We start from the raw sequence: 18,444 nt of genomic DNA, 5'->3' as shown, positions 1-18,444 counted from the left end.
AAAAGCCACTAGATCGTGGTTCCGTATGGAGATTCGTCTGTTACGCATACACGTGCAACTATGTGTACGTATAGTTGCCGCGTAGTAAAAAATAGTAAATTCGTACCGCAAAGCTTGGAGAGTCTGTTATATTTATAGCTATCACGCGATCGGTTGATTGTCCATTTTCACTCCTAAATCTTTCAATCGAGTCTGATCGAGCTCTGATACAACGCGATTAATACCTGTTCAGAGAGTGGCACGCCTGCATAGCCTCACGAAACGTGCGCGACGCAATAATTCCGCTGACGTTTATTTCGAGATCATTTCTTCTACGTCTTTTTTTTTTTTTTCATTGTTCGTTGCACTGCACTATTGTTCACAATTTATTTATTATTTACACTCGTTCGCCTGTTAATAGCAGCTGTGCTAATAATCCAACTGAGGCGATAGGATGCTGTCTGATAGTGCTTCGCTCGGTGTTCCGTCGCTCGAATTCACCGAGAAAGCTCGCGCTGGCGCTCGGCGTTGCCTGAGGACAGATGGGTCGAAGTTCGGATGCCGTCTTGCGTGCTTGCTGTAACAAAAAATTCAACGATGACGATCCGAATAATGTGAATAACGATTGTACGCAATGGCGTAAGAATGAGGGAGAGAGAGAGAGAGAGAGAGAGAGAGAGAGAAAATATTTTGTTGGTTTAATTACGAAGCGAACGGGTAAAAATACGACCGAGGCATTTTTATCATGGCCGCAATATCGGAATATAGGCAGTTTAGATATTCGTTTGATGAATGTATACCTGTATCGCAGCTGCATATATATATATATATATATATATATATATATAAGTTTATAAAACCTGTATTTATTCATTGCTTTTTTTCTAACAAAGAAATAATGGCTATAAAAGTGTTGCAATGAACTTGGCCACCTTTATTGAACAAAAATTTTATCAAGTATTTTATATTCTTTGCGTCCCTGTTCTCTTATAGCCGTTATAACGTTATAACGTTGAATTTTGATACGTAACCGCAGTTGAATTTATAGTGATTCTTAAACAGACTGTTATTGCTGTTTGTTTGGTTTTTTTTTTTCAATCAATAGAGTTTTGTTTACTGATATTGCGCCAAAAATACAGAACAAAATAAAAATATGACCAAAGGGAGAAATTGCTTACAGATGTTACGTACAGTATGCTAAGAAACGGGTTTACCGAAACCGAGTTAGTCGATTTGTGCGTCAGTTTAAACAAAGTAAATTTGAATTTAGTAAACCTGCAGTTCAGGGCAATGAATTTTTATCAGACTGAATTAAACATTTTGTTCTATCAACAATAATAACCTGCAGTAGGCAATTCTCGGAATTATTTTAAGTCAGATAAGTGTGTAAAATTTGAACACTTGCCAAACTGTGCACGAAAACTTTTGCAAAGAAAGACGTTTACGGTATTCAAAGTTAACAAAAAAAAAAAAACTTTTAAGCCTACGAAAATTATCCGCAAAATACCTACAGATAATATCTGCAAATATCTCTGCGAATTTAATAGAAATTTTTATTTGTCAAGTACACAATATCAATTCACAGACATCTGCAAAAACATTTTGCGAAATTGTACAAATGAAACAACACGTTGCGGAATATATTTGCATGGCAGGCATCACGTATTCAACGAAGTAAAAAAATCATTTTTGTAAAGAAAAAAAATCGCCTGATTGTCGACGGGATGCCGCAAGATGTGGCAAAACGTATTCTTGCTGCATACTCTTTGCACTCGTAGCGAGTGCGCGATCAAAAATTTTGTTAAAACTTTTCTGTACAACGTATCGCTTTCCAAAGAGATACGAATGTATTTTACATTTTCTCGTAACTATACTTTATATAGTTAAAAAAAAAAGAAAAAAAGAAAGAAAGCGAAGAAAGAAACAAGAAATAATAGAACTCGAATCGGCATAAATTTTGTGCACACGTATTTGGGAAGGAATATTTTCAAGATATCCAAGTATAATTAACGAGGCTTCGTTCGGCTGTTGCAAATTCTGCGATTACGTTACACTTGCAAGAAGTCATTGTGCCGTGCAGCAAGAATTGCCTGGCTCGAGTTTTTCGCCGGGAATAAAGAGTGACGTGATGTAGAACTCAATTCCCACGTTAAAGAATAACAGTGGGATATTTTACGTGTAATTCATTTCTTATACCTGAGATGATCGCTCCGCATGAACCTCTTGTTGCACACTGGACATGAGAAATTCTTTTCGCCGGTGTGAGTTCGCATGTGTCTCGCGAGTTCGTCGCTTCGGGCGAATCTCTTTCCGCATCCCGACCATCCGCATGGAAACGGCCGTTCACCTGAAACACCGAAATGTAATGGTTAAAAATACGGTGAGTTACAGTCTTGCGGCGGGTAAAACGGTGCGATTCATTTCATTATACCGAATTGTTCGTCTCGCATTTCTTGCACGGAAATATGAAACGCGTATACGTTCGCAGATAAATACAGCAATCGAATTCGCACCGAGTTCTGGCTCGACGCCAGGCGTCGCGGCGTCGAAGCTTGTATCACAGTGAAACGGGATTCACGCAGAGATGGAGGAAAACGGGGAACGACGGCTTTTCGGAGTAAGGGTAAACAGATTAAATTGAATTAGCATCCGTACGAGACGTAAAGACGCAAATTAAATTCACCGGATGGTTTGATTGACAGTTTTTTTTATATACAATTCTCTTCAAAAGAAGAAAAACAATTTTCAACCGATTTCGATTGCCGGTTCTGCGTATTCCGTAACAGTGTTTTTTATTTACCCGTAACGTTAGGAGCTACACGCAATTTAATTACGTTCAATAGGGTAATGTGATTGAGTATTATGCCGATAATTTGGCATAAGTATTTAGCTTTACAAGGAAATGGATAAGATTTTCGTCGGTGGGTTTCCTCTGCTTAATTTTGATCAACGCTCTGTAGAAGCTTTGAGTGGACCAAGTCACCTCTGGTCTTGGATATTTTTACCCATTCTTTCATCTGGATCGTTCAAAGAATATGAAGTTCATTGAGATGCCTGCGATGGAAACAAGTCGTGCAAAGATTCTTTTTTCATCAAACTTTGTTGCTGATGCGATAAAAATATTACAAGATTATCGAAAGAGCACGATGTCAACCGGCCAAGTCATTTTTTCAATCGTATATTTAACGGTTAATTTTTTAATCATTTTTAAAACGCCCTGGATTATTGAAAAATTCCAACACCGGTTTATTTACTTTTTGGAGAAATGACAAAATCAGCAGAATGATATCGCAGTGATGAAATTAAGTTTTCCTAAACGGTCCATCTTCCATACTGAAAGCTGAATTTGTCAATAAAAGTATAAACTTTACTAACAAATTTAATTCAGCAATGTTTTTTTCGAGAAGTGCTGAGTTTTAATTGTTTTTGACGACAGAATCGATATCCGGAAGGCAAAATTCAATCCTTATCATTTGTATCTCATAATGGAAAATGGTTACGAAAACTGAGAGCTCTTCGTTTAATTTTAGTATCCTCAAAGTTAGCTGCTAAAAGTATGAAAAAATTGTGAAAGCCTGCACGAAGCGGTACATACAATGGATGAACAAGGAGTACACGACAATATCTGAGTAGAAGAGGGTGACGAACCAGCTAAAATACCTTTTGCAAATAAAATGCAGAGCTGCTGCAGTTTTATGCAGGTGACTGCGGATACATAGGATAATACATTTTCCCGCAGACTGCATCTCGGTCCTTTCTAAAGATTCAAAACAAGCTACTTGCAAGTTTTGCGGTGAAAATTACTGCCGCAGGTACATTTACCCCGCTTTTGCACCGCCTGCAACAAACCTTGTATAACTATGAGGCATTCCGTGCCAACATCGTCATTTTTCCAGAGTCTTGTCCCGACACCTTTATTGATTTAAAAATTATTTCGATTCAATCATTTTTGCCTACGTTTTTACAAGTGCAACAACTGTTTCCACTGTTCATATAATAAATTCCGGAGAAAATTTTATCCGGTAAGCATACAAATGTACCCGTTGTATCTCACGTCTTGTTTTCAACACGAATGAATAGTTCACTGATCGTAAGACAAAGAATCCGTCCGAGAAATGAAATTGTGGTACAAAATATAGTTTTATTTACTAAGAACATTATTTTTAACGATAAATGAAAAGAAAATATTGCCACCTTTAACAAGTGTCTATTAAACGTACTTAGAAAATATTAGATAACAGATTTCTGAAAATTTAAGAAACAAATAAGGACAATTCTCGGAGTTAAAACTTCAATGACACGAATGAGAAAGGGGATCAGGATTCGAGATGGTCAGGGTCAGACGTTCAACGAGTTGGCACGGAACGCCTCATACATATATGTTGCACTCTCCAAAGCGGAGCGAAGTGCACGTACCGCTTAGAGTGTGGGCGGAGAAAAGTTACAGCGCGCGTTATGTGAATAAGCTTTGCATGGCAGCGATTTAATCCGACCTCCTTAGACTGCGGTGGAGATGCGAGATGAGGATTCAAATTTAAGAAAGCGTGAAAATCGAAACATTACACACCAAAGCCTTCTGCGAGTGCAGAAGTGCAACGCGTTGGTAATTCAAGGTCGAAATGGAGAAAGTCTGGGACGGACTCAAAGTTCCGAATTTGAAAAGTTCCGAAGGCGCAGAATTCCGAACTTTTTCGCGACGAAACTTAAAGTAAAGAAACAAAACTTCGAGGAATCGTCAAAGTTTCGAATGATCAGAAAACCGACGGCTCAAAGTTCCGAAATGCAAGATTCCGAAAAGTAAAGTTATGATAGAGCAAAATTCCGAAAAGCAAAAATTCCAATTGAACAACAAACTTGAGACAAAGTTTATTGAAAATTTTATGTACTAAAAGTTCGGTTCGCAGCATTTTTAATGTTTCATTAACCATTAACTATATATTTAGCAATAACCATGTTAAAGAAAGTTTGACGCGCTATAAATAAAGACCTATGCATTATACAGAAAAAAGTTTCTAATAAATGTTATAGGAAATTTTATCATCCACAAAATCTATTGTTACTACATTTTTGTCGAGTGCGGGTAAAAAATCAGGAAAACCAAAAATCAGAATGGTCTGCATGAAAACAGTCTCACGATAGCTCATTTTACTCCTTATTCTTTTCTCACTTTCGGAATTTTGTCTTTTCGGTATTTTGTCCTGTCGGAATTCCGCCTTTTCGGAACTTTGAGCGTCGGATTTTCGACCATTCGAAAGTTTGATGTTTCGTCAAAGTTTTGTTTTTTTACTTTAAGTTTCGCCGCGAAAACATTCGGGATTCTGCGCTTTCGGAACTTTGACACCGCCCCGAAAGCCTGAGCACAGGAAAATTTGTATCTTTAATATACCATTTTTATCTATGAAAAACAACTAAAGCTACTTCACGCTGAGAATCAAGAATATTGTTGAGTCGGGTCAGTTTTAGCTCATAAATATTATAGCTAGACTAACAGATTTAAATTTCAGTTGGAATCGTCGTTGATGTTTTGCATTTGTTGGTTGGATAATGTGAAACATTGTGAAAAAAACTGAAAACTCCAAACTCAAATAAAAAATTCAGTTGTTGATAATTTTGAAAAATTATTCGTAGACCGAAGCTCGTGTTCTTTTATGGAAATGAATTCTATATCGGATCGCATAGAGTGAGATTTTGATAAAATTGTGTATTTTTAAATCAAGCATAAATTTATTCATTATAATGTACAATAATTTTAAATATGACGTTTTTTTTTTTTAATCAACTGAAAAACGGAGAAAAAGATTTGTCGCAGGCGACTCGTCGGGAATTCATCACAATCAAAATGAACATGTTTATCAGTGACACCTTTAGTGGAAAATCGTGGGTTGGAAAGAAAGAAATTCTCTTCGAACAGGTATTATTTGAATTAAAGGCACACAGTCAGACCTCATCCGTCTCATTTCATCTCTCCGTCTACGGTTGGTGTACAATTTCAGTAATATATTCACGTGGACGAGCAATATAGTCACGTGTATAGTCGGTATCACAAATCCGCGATTTAAGTCGCCATATTGGATTGGGGCCACGTGATGCAATTATCAGAGACGCCTGTATTATTGATTGAAACTAAACTAAAACTGTTGATAACAGATTTCCCACTGAGAAAAATTTCATTCGTTACAGTAACTAGAAAAATTGAGTAAAACAGGTATCGTTGCAAAAACTGTTTGAATATTGTTGGAATTCCGAAAAACGAGGTCAATGAAATCAATGAAAAATAATAATCGAAAATAAACATATATACTCGCGCCGACATTTGAACAAATTATTACAGGAAAGAAGTTACAATACAAAATTCGTTCGTAAAACTTTTTATTAATCAAACAACAGCGATAAGGCCCATTAGACAAAATGCCGTTAGCCTAGGTACTCGGGAAGAGTCCTCTTTCAACATATCTGAGACCAATCGAAATCCGTTATTAACAGTTTTGGGGGTCCTGGACAGAGACAAGATTCCCAGAACTATTATATTCCAAATGACTAATTTAGCAACTGATATGAGGTATGGTGTATTCGCTCGCAGACTCGTCTATAAGCTTAACGCTGAATGTGATACGAACGAAAATTACAGGCAGAAGTCTTGGAACCTCGGACGTGGCCTTCGATTCCAAGAACTATTCTCAGCGCATATTCGATACGGATATACAGTACCGTTTGAGAAGGTCGTTAATTCTAATGTGCTCAAGGGGTTTTATAGTCTCTATGGTTTTACATCGACCATTTTTTTTGCGAGACTCGTGCTTACTTTAGCTTGCGAAATCATCAGAATCTCTCTACGCTGCTACTAGGTACAAGCTTTTGAAAAATTTCACTTAGAGCGGGCAATCAGACGAACGATCAATATCACTAGTGTGCTCTAGATCAAGGGTCTCGGTTTTGAGTGATTGGAGTTGAGATAGCGGAAATTTTCAGAGAGGGTTGACGGTATGTTTTTCGGACTTTGTATTATTATATATTACGGTACTTGAGATGCAAATTGAGCGAAATGTTCGCCACAAACATTGAGAAAGTAAAACCATACTGTTTCTCGATCTTTGCTTATAATATGATCCGTCTACCACGTACTCTAACAATTATTTCCAGACACGTTATGAACGTATGACTGAACATCACTCAGTCAAGTTATCGCTAATATTGCGTTTCGATAATCAATAACAAGTTCTGGCGTGTTGAAAGAAACTTAAGCTCACCGGGAGCAACAAATGGTGAACTTGAGGTCAGATAACTCACTAACCTACATATTCGATTCGCTCGATTTCAAACCTCTGTATAGAGTAAAATCGAACGTATTTGTCCCAAACGACCGGGATTTTCCCTTGTCTACGCCAATGACTCAACCAATCGTTTTCAATCGCCACGTCGCGTAGGAAAAGTAAATAGCGGTTTACTCGGTATTTCTGAAAGTATTATAACAACTGATAACGCAACGATCGGCTTTCACTTTTCTTACACCTGGAGGAGACATTTTTTCGGAAAAATACTCGCACTCGATCGAAGTTCCGTCTGCGGACACATTTTCCAACTGTCTTTGCTTCTTTTATCTCTTTACTTCGGGAATCCCTCATTGGAATGGATAAAAATAAGGTGAGCTCCACCACGCTGAGAAAAATTTCATTCGCTACAGTAACTAGAAAAATTCAGTAAAACAGGTATCGTTAATAAAACTGTTCGAATATTGTTGGAATTGCGAAAAACGTGGTACGCCTAACAATTTTGCGCTATCGTCGATCCTTTTTTGGTTATTGCAACGGAAAATCAGTTTCTTCGGTTTACTCTACTTTTTTAGTTAAACAAGGCTTTAACGTCAATTTATCGTTGCGCGAGCATTAAATTTTCGCAACGGTAGCAAGAAAATCTATTAACAGTGATCGTGATGAGAAAGAATATTAACGGATACTAGACTTTCCGGTAACAGCTATAAAACTAATTTTCATTTTCTACCTAGAACTACTAGGTAAAAAATGAAAATAGTCAAGAACCGAGCGATAATCGGATATAAAAATTTCTTTCATTTAATCCAGCCGAAAATTTTACCGTACTTTCCTTGCTCCAAGAAATCTCTGTAAATCCAAAAATATCTCAGAAACATTGCAGCTCTTTTAGTTTGGCGTGAAGACGTCCTGGATTGCGTATTTCGTCACGGCTTACGGACAACTAACAACGGCACGTACTGTACAGAAAAGTATTTCGAAGGGTGCATAGAGTCTCTTTGTCACTGCAGGTACGAGTAAACAGGGTCTATGCGCGACGGTTCTTGCTCATAGAAATGCAGTACCTTATACCTTACAGGGCTTAGGTACGGCGAATCTTTTGTTGGGATAAAGGTGCAGCTGGCTAAGAAGAAGCGGCAGAGATGCACCGAGGCGAAACCTTCGGCAAATCTTGTACATAATTTACTTCTTGAACAGCCGCGTGTTCGGTCTTCGGTAAGAGGTATGTGCGCGATTATGTACGTACGTATCTCTCTACCTTCCCTATTTCACCAGAGATACCTGCACGAGTACTGTAAGGTGTGGTGTACCTACTCTACCTCCTCTACCTCCTCTACCTCCTCCGCTTATTCCTTCGCGCACCTTGCACCGTACAAAGAGATATAGCCATGCACTATACCTAGGTATTTACCATATATATATATATGTATGATGTCAAGAGGTCCAATTTTTGGTCCTTGAAACGTGTTGATTTGAAAAAAACTCTACGAGACAAAAGAATCATCGTCTTCTCGCTAGCGGGACGTTGAAACGAGTCACCCTGTACGTGCAAACCCGTTGCATCTGAATTGTACATATGAGGTATTCCATACCATTTCACCTAATCGGTGAAGGTCACCGACGCCGATCTTGGTGTCAATTTTTTTTCTCAATTCGTCTATCGAAAAAAAAGAACACGCGTTCGGCCGTTTTTCGATTAGGCCACCTGTGTCGATTTTATGAATTTTCCGATTTTTCAACTTTTTCGAAACAGACCTTTTTCAACTGGCTCTATCTTCAAGAGCTTTCATTCTTTTCAAAAAATGATACAAGTATAAAATGTGTCGATAAGTCCGAGTTTTCTGAGAAAAAAATTTTGAAAATTTTTCCAACCACACGATTCTAAAAATTTTTCGAGAAAAAAAAAATCAAAATTTTTTGAATCGCGACACCTTCGATTTTCCTGAAACTTTTTACTTGCATTCGACAAGTTGCAATCAAGTTTTCCTCCGAAGGAAATTATGGATTTCCGATTCGTTCGGGAGTTACACCATCATAAGTACCGAAAACTTGGAAATATCTTACGGAAATCAATCGATTTTTTTTTCGATAGAGGAATTGAGAAAAAAATTGACACCAAGATCGGCGTCGGTGACCTTCACCGATTAGGTGAAATGGTATGGAATACCTCATATGTACAATGCAGATGCAACGGGTTTGCACATACAGGGTGACTCGTTTCAACGTCCCGCTAGCGAGAAGACGATGATTCTTTTGTGTCGTAGAGTTTTTTTCAAATCAACACGTTTCAAGGACCAAAAATTGGACCTCTTGACATCATTTTACAATCTCACATGTGGCAGCATTTGATGTATTTCGAATTGTGTTAGTATTAATATTGCATAGAAATGAAGACAAGGCACGTTCGCTGTACTTAAAATTATTGATTCCTAAACAAATTCTGTGACTAATGATTGCTCATGTTTTTCTTATTTATTTATTTATTTAGTTTTTCTTTTTTTTTCGATTCTTGTAAAGGATAAGAGAATAAATATCACAAAATCGGGTTATTTAATCGTCATAAATTTTTGTCCGCCTACGGACTGTTTGTCCTTCCTATGCAAGATATAAATTTTCGTATCTGTTGTGACAAGCTGTGCAATGACCTAGAAAAAAATTGTCTGAAATAACTTTCCCACGCCATTCGCAAGATATGAAATTAATATTAAAGTTGTACCAGTGTCGCTGAGGTATTATCGCGCAGATACGGCATCTTATCTTCCTTCACTCATTTTGAAATATCATTGTGATTTACATTTAATTGCGCCTGTGTCGTTCATCACGCGCGCGTACAACGTCTGCAAATAGTTCAAATCGCAAGGTGATGTTAAGCTTCTCCTGTTTTTTTTTCCAACGTTTTTATTACTTTACAACTTACGAACAAATAACAACGCCGAAAAAAATGAATCACGTATTTTTAGGTAATCGTATATGACTTCTCTAAATATATTTGCATTTTCATCGTCGTAATTCTCTACACTTCGCTTCGTGAAAAAAATCAACGTGTACATTTCAAGTACATTTTCGCTTCACTGTAAAACCAATCGCTACTTTGTCACGTATCCTGTCGAAATCCACGTCACCGATAATAAATTTATCTGCGTACAGTGATATTCACGTACACGTAACCCTTGATATAATCATTTGCAACGAATATCAACAAAATGTGACCTAATTATTTTTAAACACTTTAGTTTATTTACACAAGTTTGTAAAGCGGTAGGTTTTTTCTTTTCCAAAAAACGTCCCTTAAGCGAACATTGAGGCATTAAAAATGCAGCGGCGGTCAGACTTTCAAATTATTGCAATGAATTCATAAGAAGTGAATCATAGGGTGAAAAAAGAGTTTTTTAATTAATTACAGCCTATGATGTAATTAGTTGTAGAATGCAATAAGTTTACTCCTTGTTTCTTTGCAATACCGAGATACGTTTACCAATAGTTTATTTCGAATTCAATACCCCGTCTAGATGGGACTCGGTATCTGCTGACAATGTGTGTGACAGAGAGAGAGAGAGAGGGGGAGAGAGGATATCTATTCCGAAGGTCGTTTACGGAAGTTTGTCTGTGTTGTTCGCCAGGTGTAGGTATAATTCAATACTAGAAGTTCCATGTCCGCCTACAAGCGGGAAGGACGCAAGACTGGAGAGTATAAAGAGCGAGACGAAGATGAAGATGAAGAAGAAGAAGAGAGGAGGAGGAGGAGGATGATGATGATAAAAAAGAGAAATAAAGCATGCGGGTTTAACGCACTCCCGCAAGGAGAGACGCTGCGGTTATACGTGCCGGCAAAACTTTAAACCCATCGAGTGACAAACGATGCGCGTCGGTATTGCCAAGCGGACGTCACACCCGCGCAATTCTATTTAATAAGCATAGTCACACAGCCGAGCAACGAATCATCTATCAACGAAAGTTTTACCTGCCCGAAAGACCTTTTTCGCGGTTTATTATTCTCGTCCGTGAACTTTTTCACGGCTGCAACTATTTTTAAATCGACTCGATTGATTTGATGAATATTTTTCTGCCTTCTCGGTACTTGATTTTGTTTATTTATTTATTTTTATTTTTATTTATTTTTTTTTTTTCCACCGACGGCGGATGAGATATTCGTCAATGGTTATTATTCGAAACTGTTCAGCGGTGACTGTTTTGACGAATGATCCGTAAAGTGGATTGATTCGTTCAAACTTGGTAAAGATTCTCGGATTGTCGAAAATTCGTGAAAATTTTTTTATTAAGCTCCGTTTAAATCCGTTAAGACTGATTGAAAATTGATGGGAAATTCTTTAAAACTCAAACGTTTTCATCACACTTTATTGAAATTAAACGATGTCACCTTCGTCGTTTTGAACTCCGATCGCGTTCTATTTATGGATTAGTCAGGAAATGAATTTATTCATAGCTTAACTTTAGGTATACGTATCGAAGAGCAAATTCTTGAGGTATGTACGTCAATATGAGTTTACCTGCATGTGAGTTGAATAAAACAAGTTAGAATATTAGCGTTTACACGTCAGTAAATGTCTTGCTAAAAAAAAGGGGGGGGGGGGGGAGGATTAGCAAACAAAGATTAAAATCACTGGCACTGATCGTAAGAATTTAGATTTTCGCATTCGCTAAAGAGTTGAATGTTCGTTTCTGAGGTAAAACAAAAAAAAAAATTACCAATACGCGATGCGTAAACAACAAATTGTGCTTGGAATAACGGGGGAAAAATATGGGACAGATTTGATCTAAATAAAAATAAAAAAAAAAAAAAAAAAAAAACGTACGAACGAAGTTAATAAAAGAGGACTTCCAACCTCGATTTCTACGCTTTTTTTCGAAGCAATAAAAATGCAGTTATAACCGTTAGCGAAGTGAATTAGAATTGGCAAACGCGTGCTTACGTGCGTATAAGGCATTCGATAAATGCGAACCCGATCGGCGGTCTTTAATCGGCGCCTCCGCCTCGCCTCGGGCCGGTATGAAAACTTGTTTAAATCATCATCTCTATATAAAGTACACGGCTCGCAAGCAACGCGGCCTGTGATGACTGTGCGATAGTGTTTGCTCGGTATGACGTTGTAGAAATTCACGGATAGTAACTATGCAAAAAATCGGAATTTATCGTTTCTCGTTATCTCTCCTCGCGCACATGCCGTCTGTTTTAACTACTCGCTGCAGTCGTCTAGCGATTTTTACCGACATGATGCTCGATTCAACTTGTTGCGGCATGTCTCAAGTTTTCTGACGTCGCGTTGTACGCAAGTTCGGAAGTCACTTTTTATTCTGTATAAAACTGGAATGACGTTAACGTGTTTTTCCGACAGTGTATTTTACGCAAATTCACTCTTATGCGGCCAAATTTCGATCGATCTTTTTCTACTTCATCATTCGGTTCGACGAATAGTGAAAACAACACGTTACTAACATTAATATCATATTTTTATCCACCGATTTCTAGATCCATCATCCAGTGAATCAGTAAAACTAAGAGAGATTCAATTTTCTTAAATTCCACTGGATATTCTAGTAGAATGAATATCGTTACGATTCAAAGTAATATTTGTTTTTATTTTCAGTTAATTTTCACGTCAGTTTTGTGTTTGTGTAATTCCATTACACACGTAGCTAAAGGGTTGTCCTTAACAGGGTTGTTTTCGAATTTTCATGCTCCCAGGGGCTTAAACGCTTCTGAAAATGTGATGAATGAATAAATGAAAATCATTCGGATAAAAACATGTATTTTCCATTATTCTCGGTATATTCATAAACGACTTACAAAATTTCAAGGAGCAAAAAAAGTTTGTCCCATGTTATTTCCACAAGATACTTCGATCACAACTTAGAGTTTATATATGGAGCTTAAATTGTCAGGCAATTTTTTTTTTTTAATCAATTTGAGATCGTTTTAGCCCCTGGGATCATGAAAATTGAAAAACAACCCTAATGTAGGTACTAGACGTAATGCGCGTAAGAAAACCTTATTTATACACCGATAGAAATTTCAAGTTCCGGTTACCTCAGCCCTCAACTATTTTCATTTTTTACCACAATCGAAAAATATAGTTCTAGGTACAAAATAAAAATCAGTTTTCTAGCCGTTACCACAAAGTCTAGTATCCGTTACTGTTCCAACAATATTCAAACAGTTTCTTTTAACGATACCCGTTTTACAGAATTTTTCTCAGTGTAAGGATAAATGAATTCAAGCTCGACTGTCTATCGACATTGATGATCGAGGCGCAAGGTAAGCAATTGCGCTACGGATCCGAATCCCCAACATCATTATCGTCATCGTCATCGTTGTGCAGGCCTTGTTCTAAGGCAATTCGAAAATCTTCCACGAGCGCTTCGCGAATTCGCGCAAGAGGCGGCTAATCTTAGATCGGGCTAAAAATGAACAAGTGTAGGATATATAGTCACTGTCACGCGCTCTGTAGGTCAATGCACAGTTTGGCGAACGCCCGTCGCTTCTCGGTCCGTGCGTATATTATTATACATTATTATATAGCTTGCGAAACGAACGCAAAACTCTTTTTGCTATTTGGCAGCAACTGTACAAGTACGGGTTTATTGTAACTCAAAGTGTAGTTGAAAGATAAAGATGTGCAACACAATTGTTAGCTAGTAACGATGATAAATATTGTCGAGAAATATTTTTTCATTTTATGACTAAAAAAAAAGAAAAAAAGAAAAATAATTCTGAACGCGTCTATACGTACTTACAAGTATAGATGTCCTTTCTATAGATGTAAATTTATTCTTTTATGGTGGTACTAACATCCCCTTATCTGCAGTTAAACTTCTGCATTCAATTATTCATCTTTATATTTAAATCCCTTTTTCTTTCTAAATGAACCCAGTCGCTAAGTCGCATGTTTCAATCAACTGCGATTACTTATCACTTGATCGGTGTTTTTTGAACGATAAATAAGCATACAATCATTCCGGTTTCAAATACCGATTACACAGATATCATACGTATGACATTCGCGTGAAAGTATACGTATATAAGACAACGATCGACGAACAGGCTCAATAATCGGACACCGTATTAAAGTTCTTTGTATACTTTATCTGAATTTCGTGTATCGAAATCGTCTAAAGACGGATCGATCTGTGTATATTGGTACCTGTGAGTAAGCGCGGTACTCGACTGGTGTATTTATACAACGGATACGAACAGTTTTGTTATCTATCCAGGGATGAATTTCAGTTAATCGTACAGGGGATAAAGTCTAAGACCCGTCAACGTCGTATGTATAGATATTAGATATAAAGATTTATCGGAAATACTCGGAGCAAACAATTACCTCATAGATAATTATACACGCGTGTCTAATAAAGTGAGTATCTGTGTCAGATATCGTAACACCCCGTCCCAAGTGGTCGTTGATTTGTTAATCGCAAACTATTCAACTATCAATTAAACGACCGTCGGTTATTTTTGAGGCAGTAATTGAGTTGGCTTTAGGGTATGAATTTTTTTATAAAATACAAGATAATTGTATTCTTCATGTTTTCAATTTCGAATTTTTATACTTTTTTCAAACTTAGGTTAGTATCTGTAAATATATTTGAAAACTAATAACTCTCGAGACCGGAATATTCTCGGAAATCCATAACTGCAATTAAAATAAAATTATGTAAGATTCTGATTTTCACCGGATCGTAGCTAAATTCGAAACAGTTGATGCGTGGCACGAAAACATAATTATTGAACCAACGTTTCCAATTCCTGTACAAATGTATAAATGATCTGGGTCGACGAAAATCCTCAATAAGTATGCGTAAGATTGTAATGATCGAAGCTTGAGCATCACTGGTTTACGCCTATTATTATAGGGACGCTATCATTTTGACGTAAATGTGTGTCAGAGATATAGAAAAATACGTCAAGTTCACCGTTTGTGACGCGTCGTCAACTTATTTCCAATCGATCACTGTGCGTACAATAATATATGTTTGTACACGAACTTACACAGAGAAACCGTGACATATGTGATATGCACTATTTAGTGCCGTTAATCTCATCGATCTTGATTAGTCTTTAATCGCTTCGTAATCAACGAGGTGGGAAAAAAAGAAAACAAATAAACACCGCGTATTTCCCAAGTGGTGAAACAACTCTGAATAACGGCAACATACAATCGACCTAGATGAATATTATTATCAAATATGAATTGTGAACACAGTGACGAGAACTTCGGGTACCGAAAACCGGAAAAAAACTTATCAATTTCAACTCACAGACTGGTGTAATAAAATTTCAGCCGAACCATTCAAACGGCTGACTTACCGCGTTGTGATCTACGTCACACGACACGGACCAATGGCAAAGCCCGATAAAGTAGCACGTGACACGTCACATGAGTCACAACTCGTCCTGAAAGCCGCGGGAAATAAAATGAATACAGTATTTGTTTAAGAGATGAGACCACGAAGTTCTTCATGATCTTGAAAATCAGAGAGACCTTGCTGAATATCGCAAGGGAAAAATAATTTCCCCCAAAAGCTGCACGAGCCAATTACCGATTGTGAGAAGGAATCGCGATGCAAGCTCGCCAACGCAAATCCTTTCAATATCAAGTGCAAGTTCACTCGTCGCCGTGTTCGATGAACAGGTGCATGTGAATTGGAACACGTGAAATACAGGTTAGGTACACTTTAACGGCGGGCTCGTCGCCCAGTGTCGCTTTCTTGCCAAAATATGCAAGCACAAGGGTAGCTTGTTCTGTTCGATTTCGACGTCGTCGTGTATATCTCCAAATATCGGATTCCACGTATCTTGAAAGCGAATTCTGAGCAAAAACACTAGAATTCGTGCAATTTCTTTATTTCTGGGTCAAATGAAACTGTGTTGGAATTTTATTGTTCAAAATTGTGTATAGAATGGGACTGTTGAGTGTTTTTCGCGTTACAGACGCGAGGAGTTCAATATTTGGAGATACGTACGTCAGTTTTTAAATCTATCAGGGCATCCCGCTGATACCGTATGCAGACAATTAATATAATCGCCCTATGACAATTACCTGTATCATAAGCTGCGAAGTCAAATCGATAAACCAGGAAAAGTTTCTTTTCTTTTCATCTAAGGAATAATCATATGCATGGTACAGAAAAAGAGAAGAAAATAAGAAAATGGAAGACAAGAGTTTTAGTGTGGGGATGAAAGGTCGAGAAACGGAGATGGAATGGACAGAAATTCTAATTTGAAAACGTGAACGATGAATCGATGAGAGATATATGAGATTTTATGGTGGTTTTTTTTTTTGCTTCCTGTATTTGCCACGTTTCACTTGAGGCACTTTGTGCTCAATTGTGATTCTACACTTGGATCCTTGTATTATAAAGCGATCTACGTTTCAGCCATTGTTTTAAATCGCAATTCGCTGTAATTGATTTAATATATTATGGCGGTTGTACATTTTTAGAATCTTGAACGAATTTTAAATCGCTTATTAATCTCGAATTTGGACATTTTCAGGCTTCGCTGCATTTATAAAGTTTCCATTTTAGAATTGTCAGTTTCGTCCTGATTATACTTCGCAATACACATTTTTCCTGTATCACGATTTTAACTTTCTTTGAATCTGATAAACTCATAATATTCAATATCCTCTAATTTTCCACATCAAGTTGGCTCTGCAATACCTCGTCGATTACTTTTTCTCGATTCTCTTCATTTTGGCACTTTTCAAAGTAACCGCGTTTAATGCGTTTCTCGACGTTTTGGTTTTCTTTTCTTTTTTTTTTGTTTCCTCAACAATCTCAAGATTAACACATATATTGTATCTGCATAAAGAAGCAGCCATCTGCAAGTGAAACTGACCGAAAAGGCGTCCGCATCCGTTTCTCATCTTATTCCGCGTTTACTGTGCGTATAACATTAAGACGTGAGGTAAGACACGTTCGCATAAATGAGTCAGGGTACTTCTTCTCCATCTCTGAACACTACATATAGGTATACGAAACAACGTTTCTCTATCCATCCATATGTTCGCAGGTAACTCCAAAACTACCGAACCGATTTTGATTATTTTTTTTCCCACGAATAGCCACAAAGTCTGGTCAAGTTCTAGGCCACATTACTTTACAACCGTAACAACAGCCCAGGATATATAGCGATATCCGTAAGCCAACTCTGAAGGGATCGAACACTTACGCTAAGGCTGACGAAACTCTTACAAACATAGAAAAGTTGTGTTCAAGAGTATTCGAGGTCTCGATGAGCTCTACAATATGTCCTCGAGGGATTATGGCTGTGTCCGATAATTCTGTCAGAAAAAGCGTTTGAAAATATTCGAGGGCGGTGCCGCAACGGCTTGTTAATCTCTACATATACACCCGTACACTTACATATATAATTTATAAATTTGCTCGTCGACGATCTTCGCTCAAGGCGTATCCGTTTGCGGTATAGAATTACAGCCAGAAGGCGAAAGCCTTGTCGCATTAGGCGTGGCTGCCTTTACATGCCGTTACACGCACAATGTACGCACATTTCTCAAACCTCCGGATGCGTGAATATTAAGGAACTGTGCGATATCGTTCGAGCACGTCCAGCGATATGTGCAGGAACTTTTAGCGACAACTTGAAACGATCTCGCACGTTACGTTATTCCAAACGTGATTCGGGCCACTGTCACGCTTTTTTCTTCCAACGTTGATCGGGTAGGTCGCTTGATTCTGTTTTATACCGCGTGAAACAAATATCAGCCGAGGACTTGTGCCCAGTTCTGTTACACTTATACACACACTCGCTACGTACAAGCGATCGATTCTGTTTTGCAGTTTTTTTTTTACCTCCTCTCTAAACATGCCACGGAAATGAAAAAAAAAAAAAAAGGAACACGTCCTAGTACACAAAAACGTGTAATCACGAATCGCTTATCTTAGTTTTATTTTCCCCCTCGTTTCAAGTCCCCTTTGGTCAACGTTTAACTGACCTGAATAATAGACGGTGGCGATAATTGCGTTATGCGTATAATATAATGAGAAAAGAAACAGCGCGGATAGATAGAAACACGCGAACAAGCAAGGCTGAAAATCTTGTACAATTGTACATGAAAACCATTCTCACGAATACTCAAAAGAGAAAAATAACGGTATTACGCATTATCGAAACTCTCTTGCTTGCAATTAGTTCGTTGAATTTTTCCAACTTTCT

General features: G+C 37.7%; 1 protein-coding gene across 3 annotated transcripts in view; it reads right to left on the bottom strand.

Annotated features, from left to right (window-relative positions):
• Window positions 1-245: 245 nt before the first annotated feature.
• LOC124300189 (nucleolin-like) overlaps window positions 246-18,444 on the bottom strand; it is a 46,821-nt gene continuing 28,622 nt past the window's right edge. For all 3 annotated transcript variants that reach the window (XM_046753958.1, XM_046753959.1, XM_046753960.1), the window contains 2 exons: window positions 2,176-2,326; window positions 246-556 (listed from right to left, as the gene is read on the bottom strand). In XM_046753958.1, the coding sequence (XP_046609914.1) occupies window positions 409-556; window positions 2,176-2,326 (299 nt within the window). In that variant the 3' untranslated portion in view covers window positions 246-408. The remainder of the gene's footprint in view (window positions 557-2,175; window positions 2,327-18,444) is intronic.

Source organism: Neodiprion virginianus, chromosome 3, assembly GCF_021901495.1.
Source record: "Neodiprion virginianus isolate iyNeoVirg1 chromosome 3, iyNeoVirg1.1, whole genome shotgun sequence".
Taxonomy (NCBI): Eukaryota; Metazoa; Arthropoda; class Insecta; order Hymenoptera; family Diprionidae; genus Neodiprion; species Neodiprion virginianus.
The sequence above is the reverse complement of the archived record's forward strand: the minus strand, read 5'-3'. Positions and strand labels throughout refer to the sequence as shown.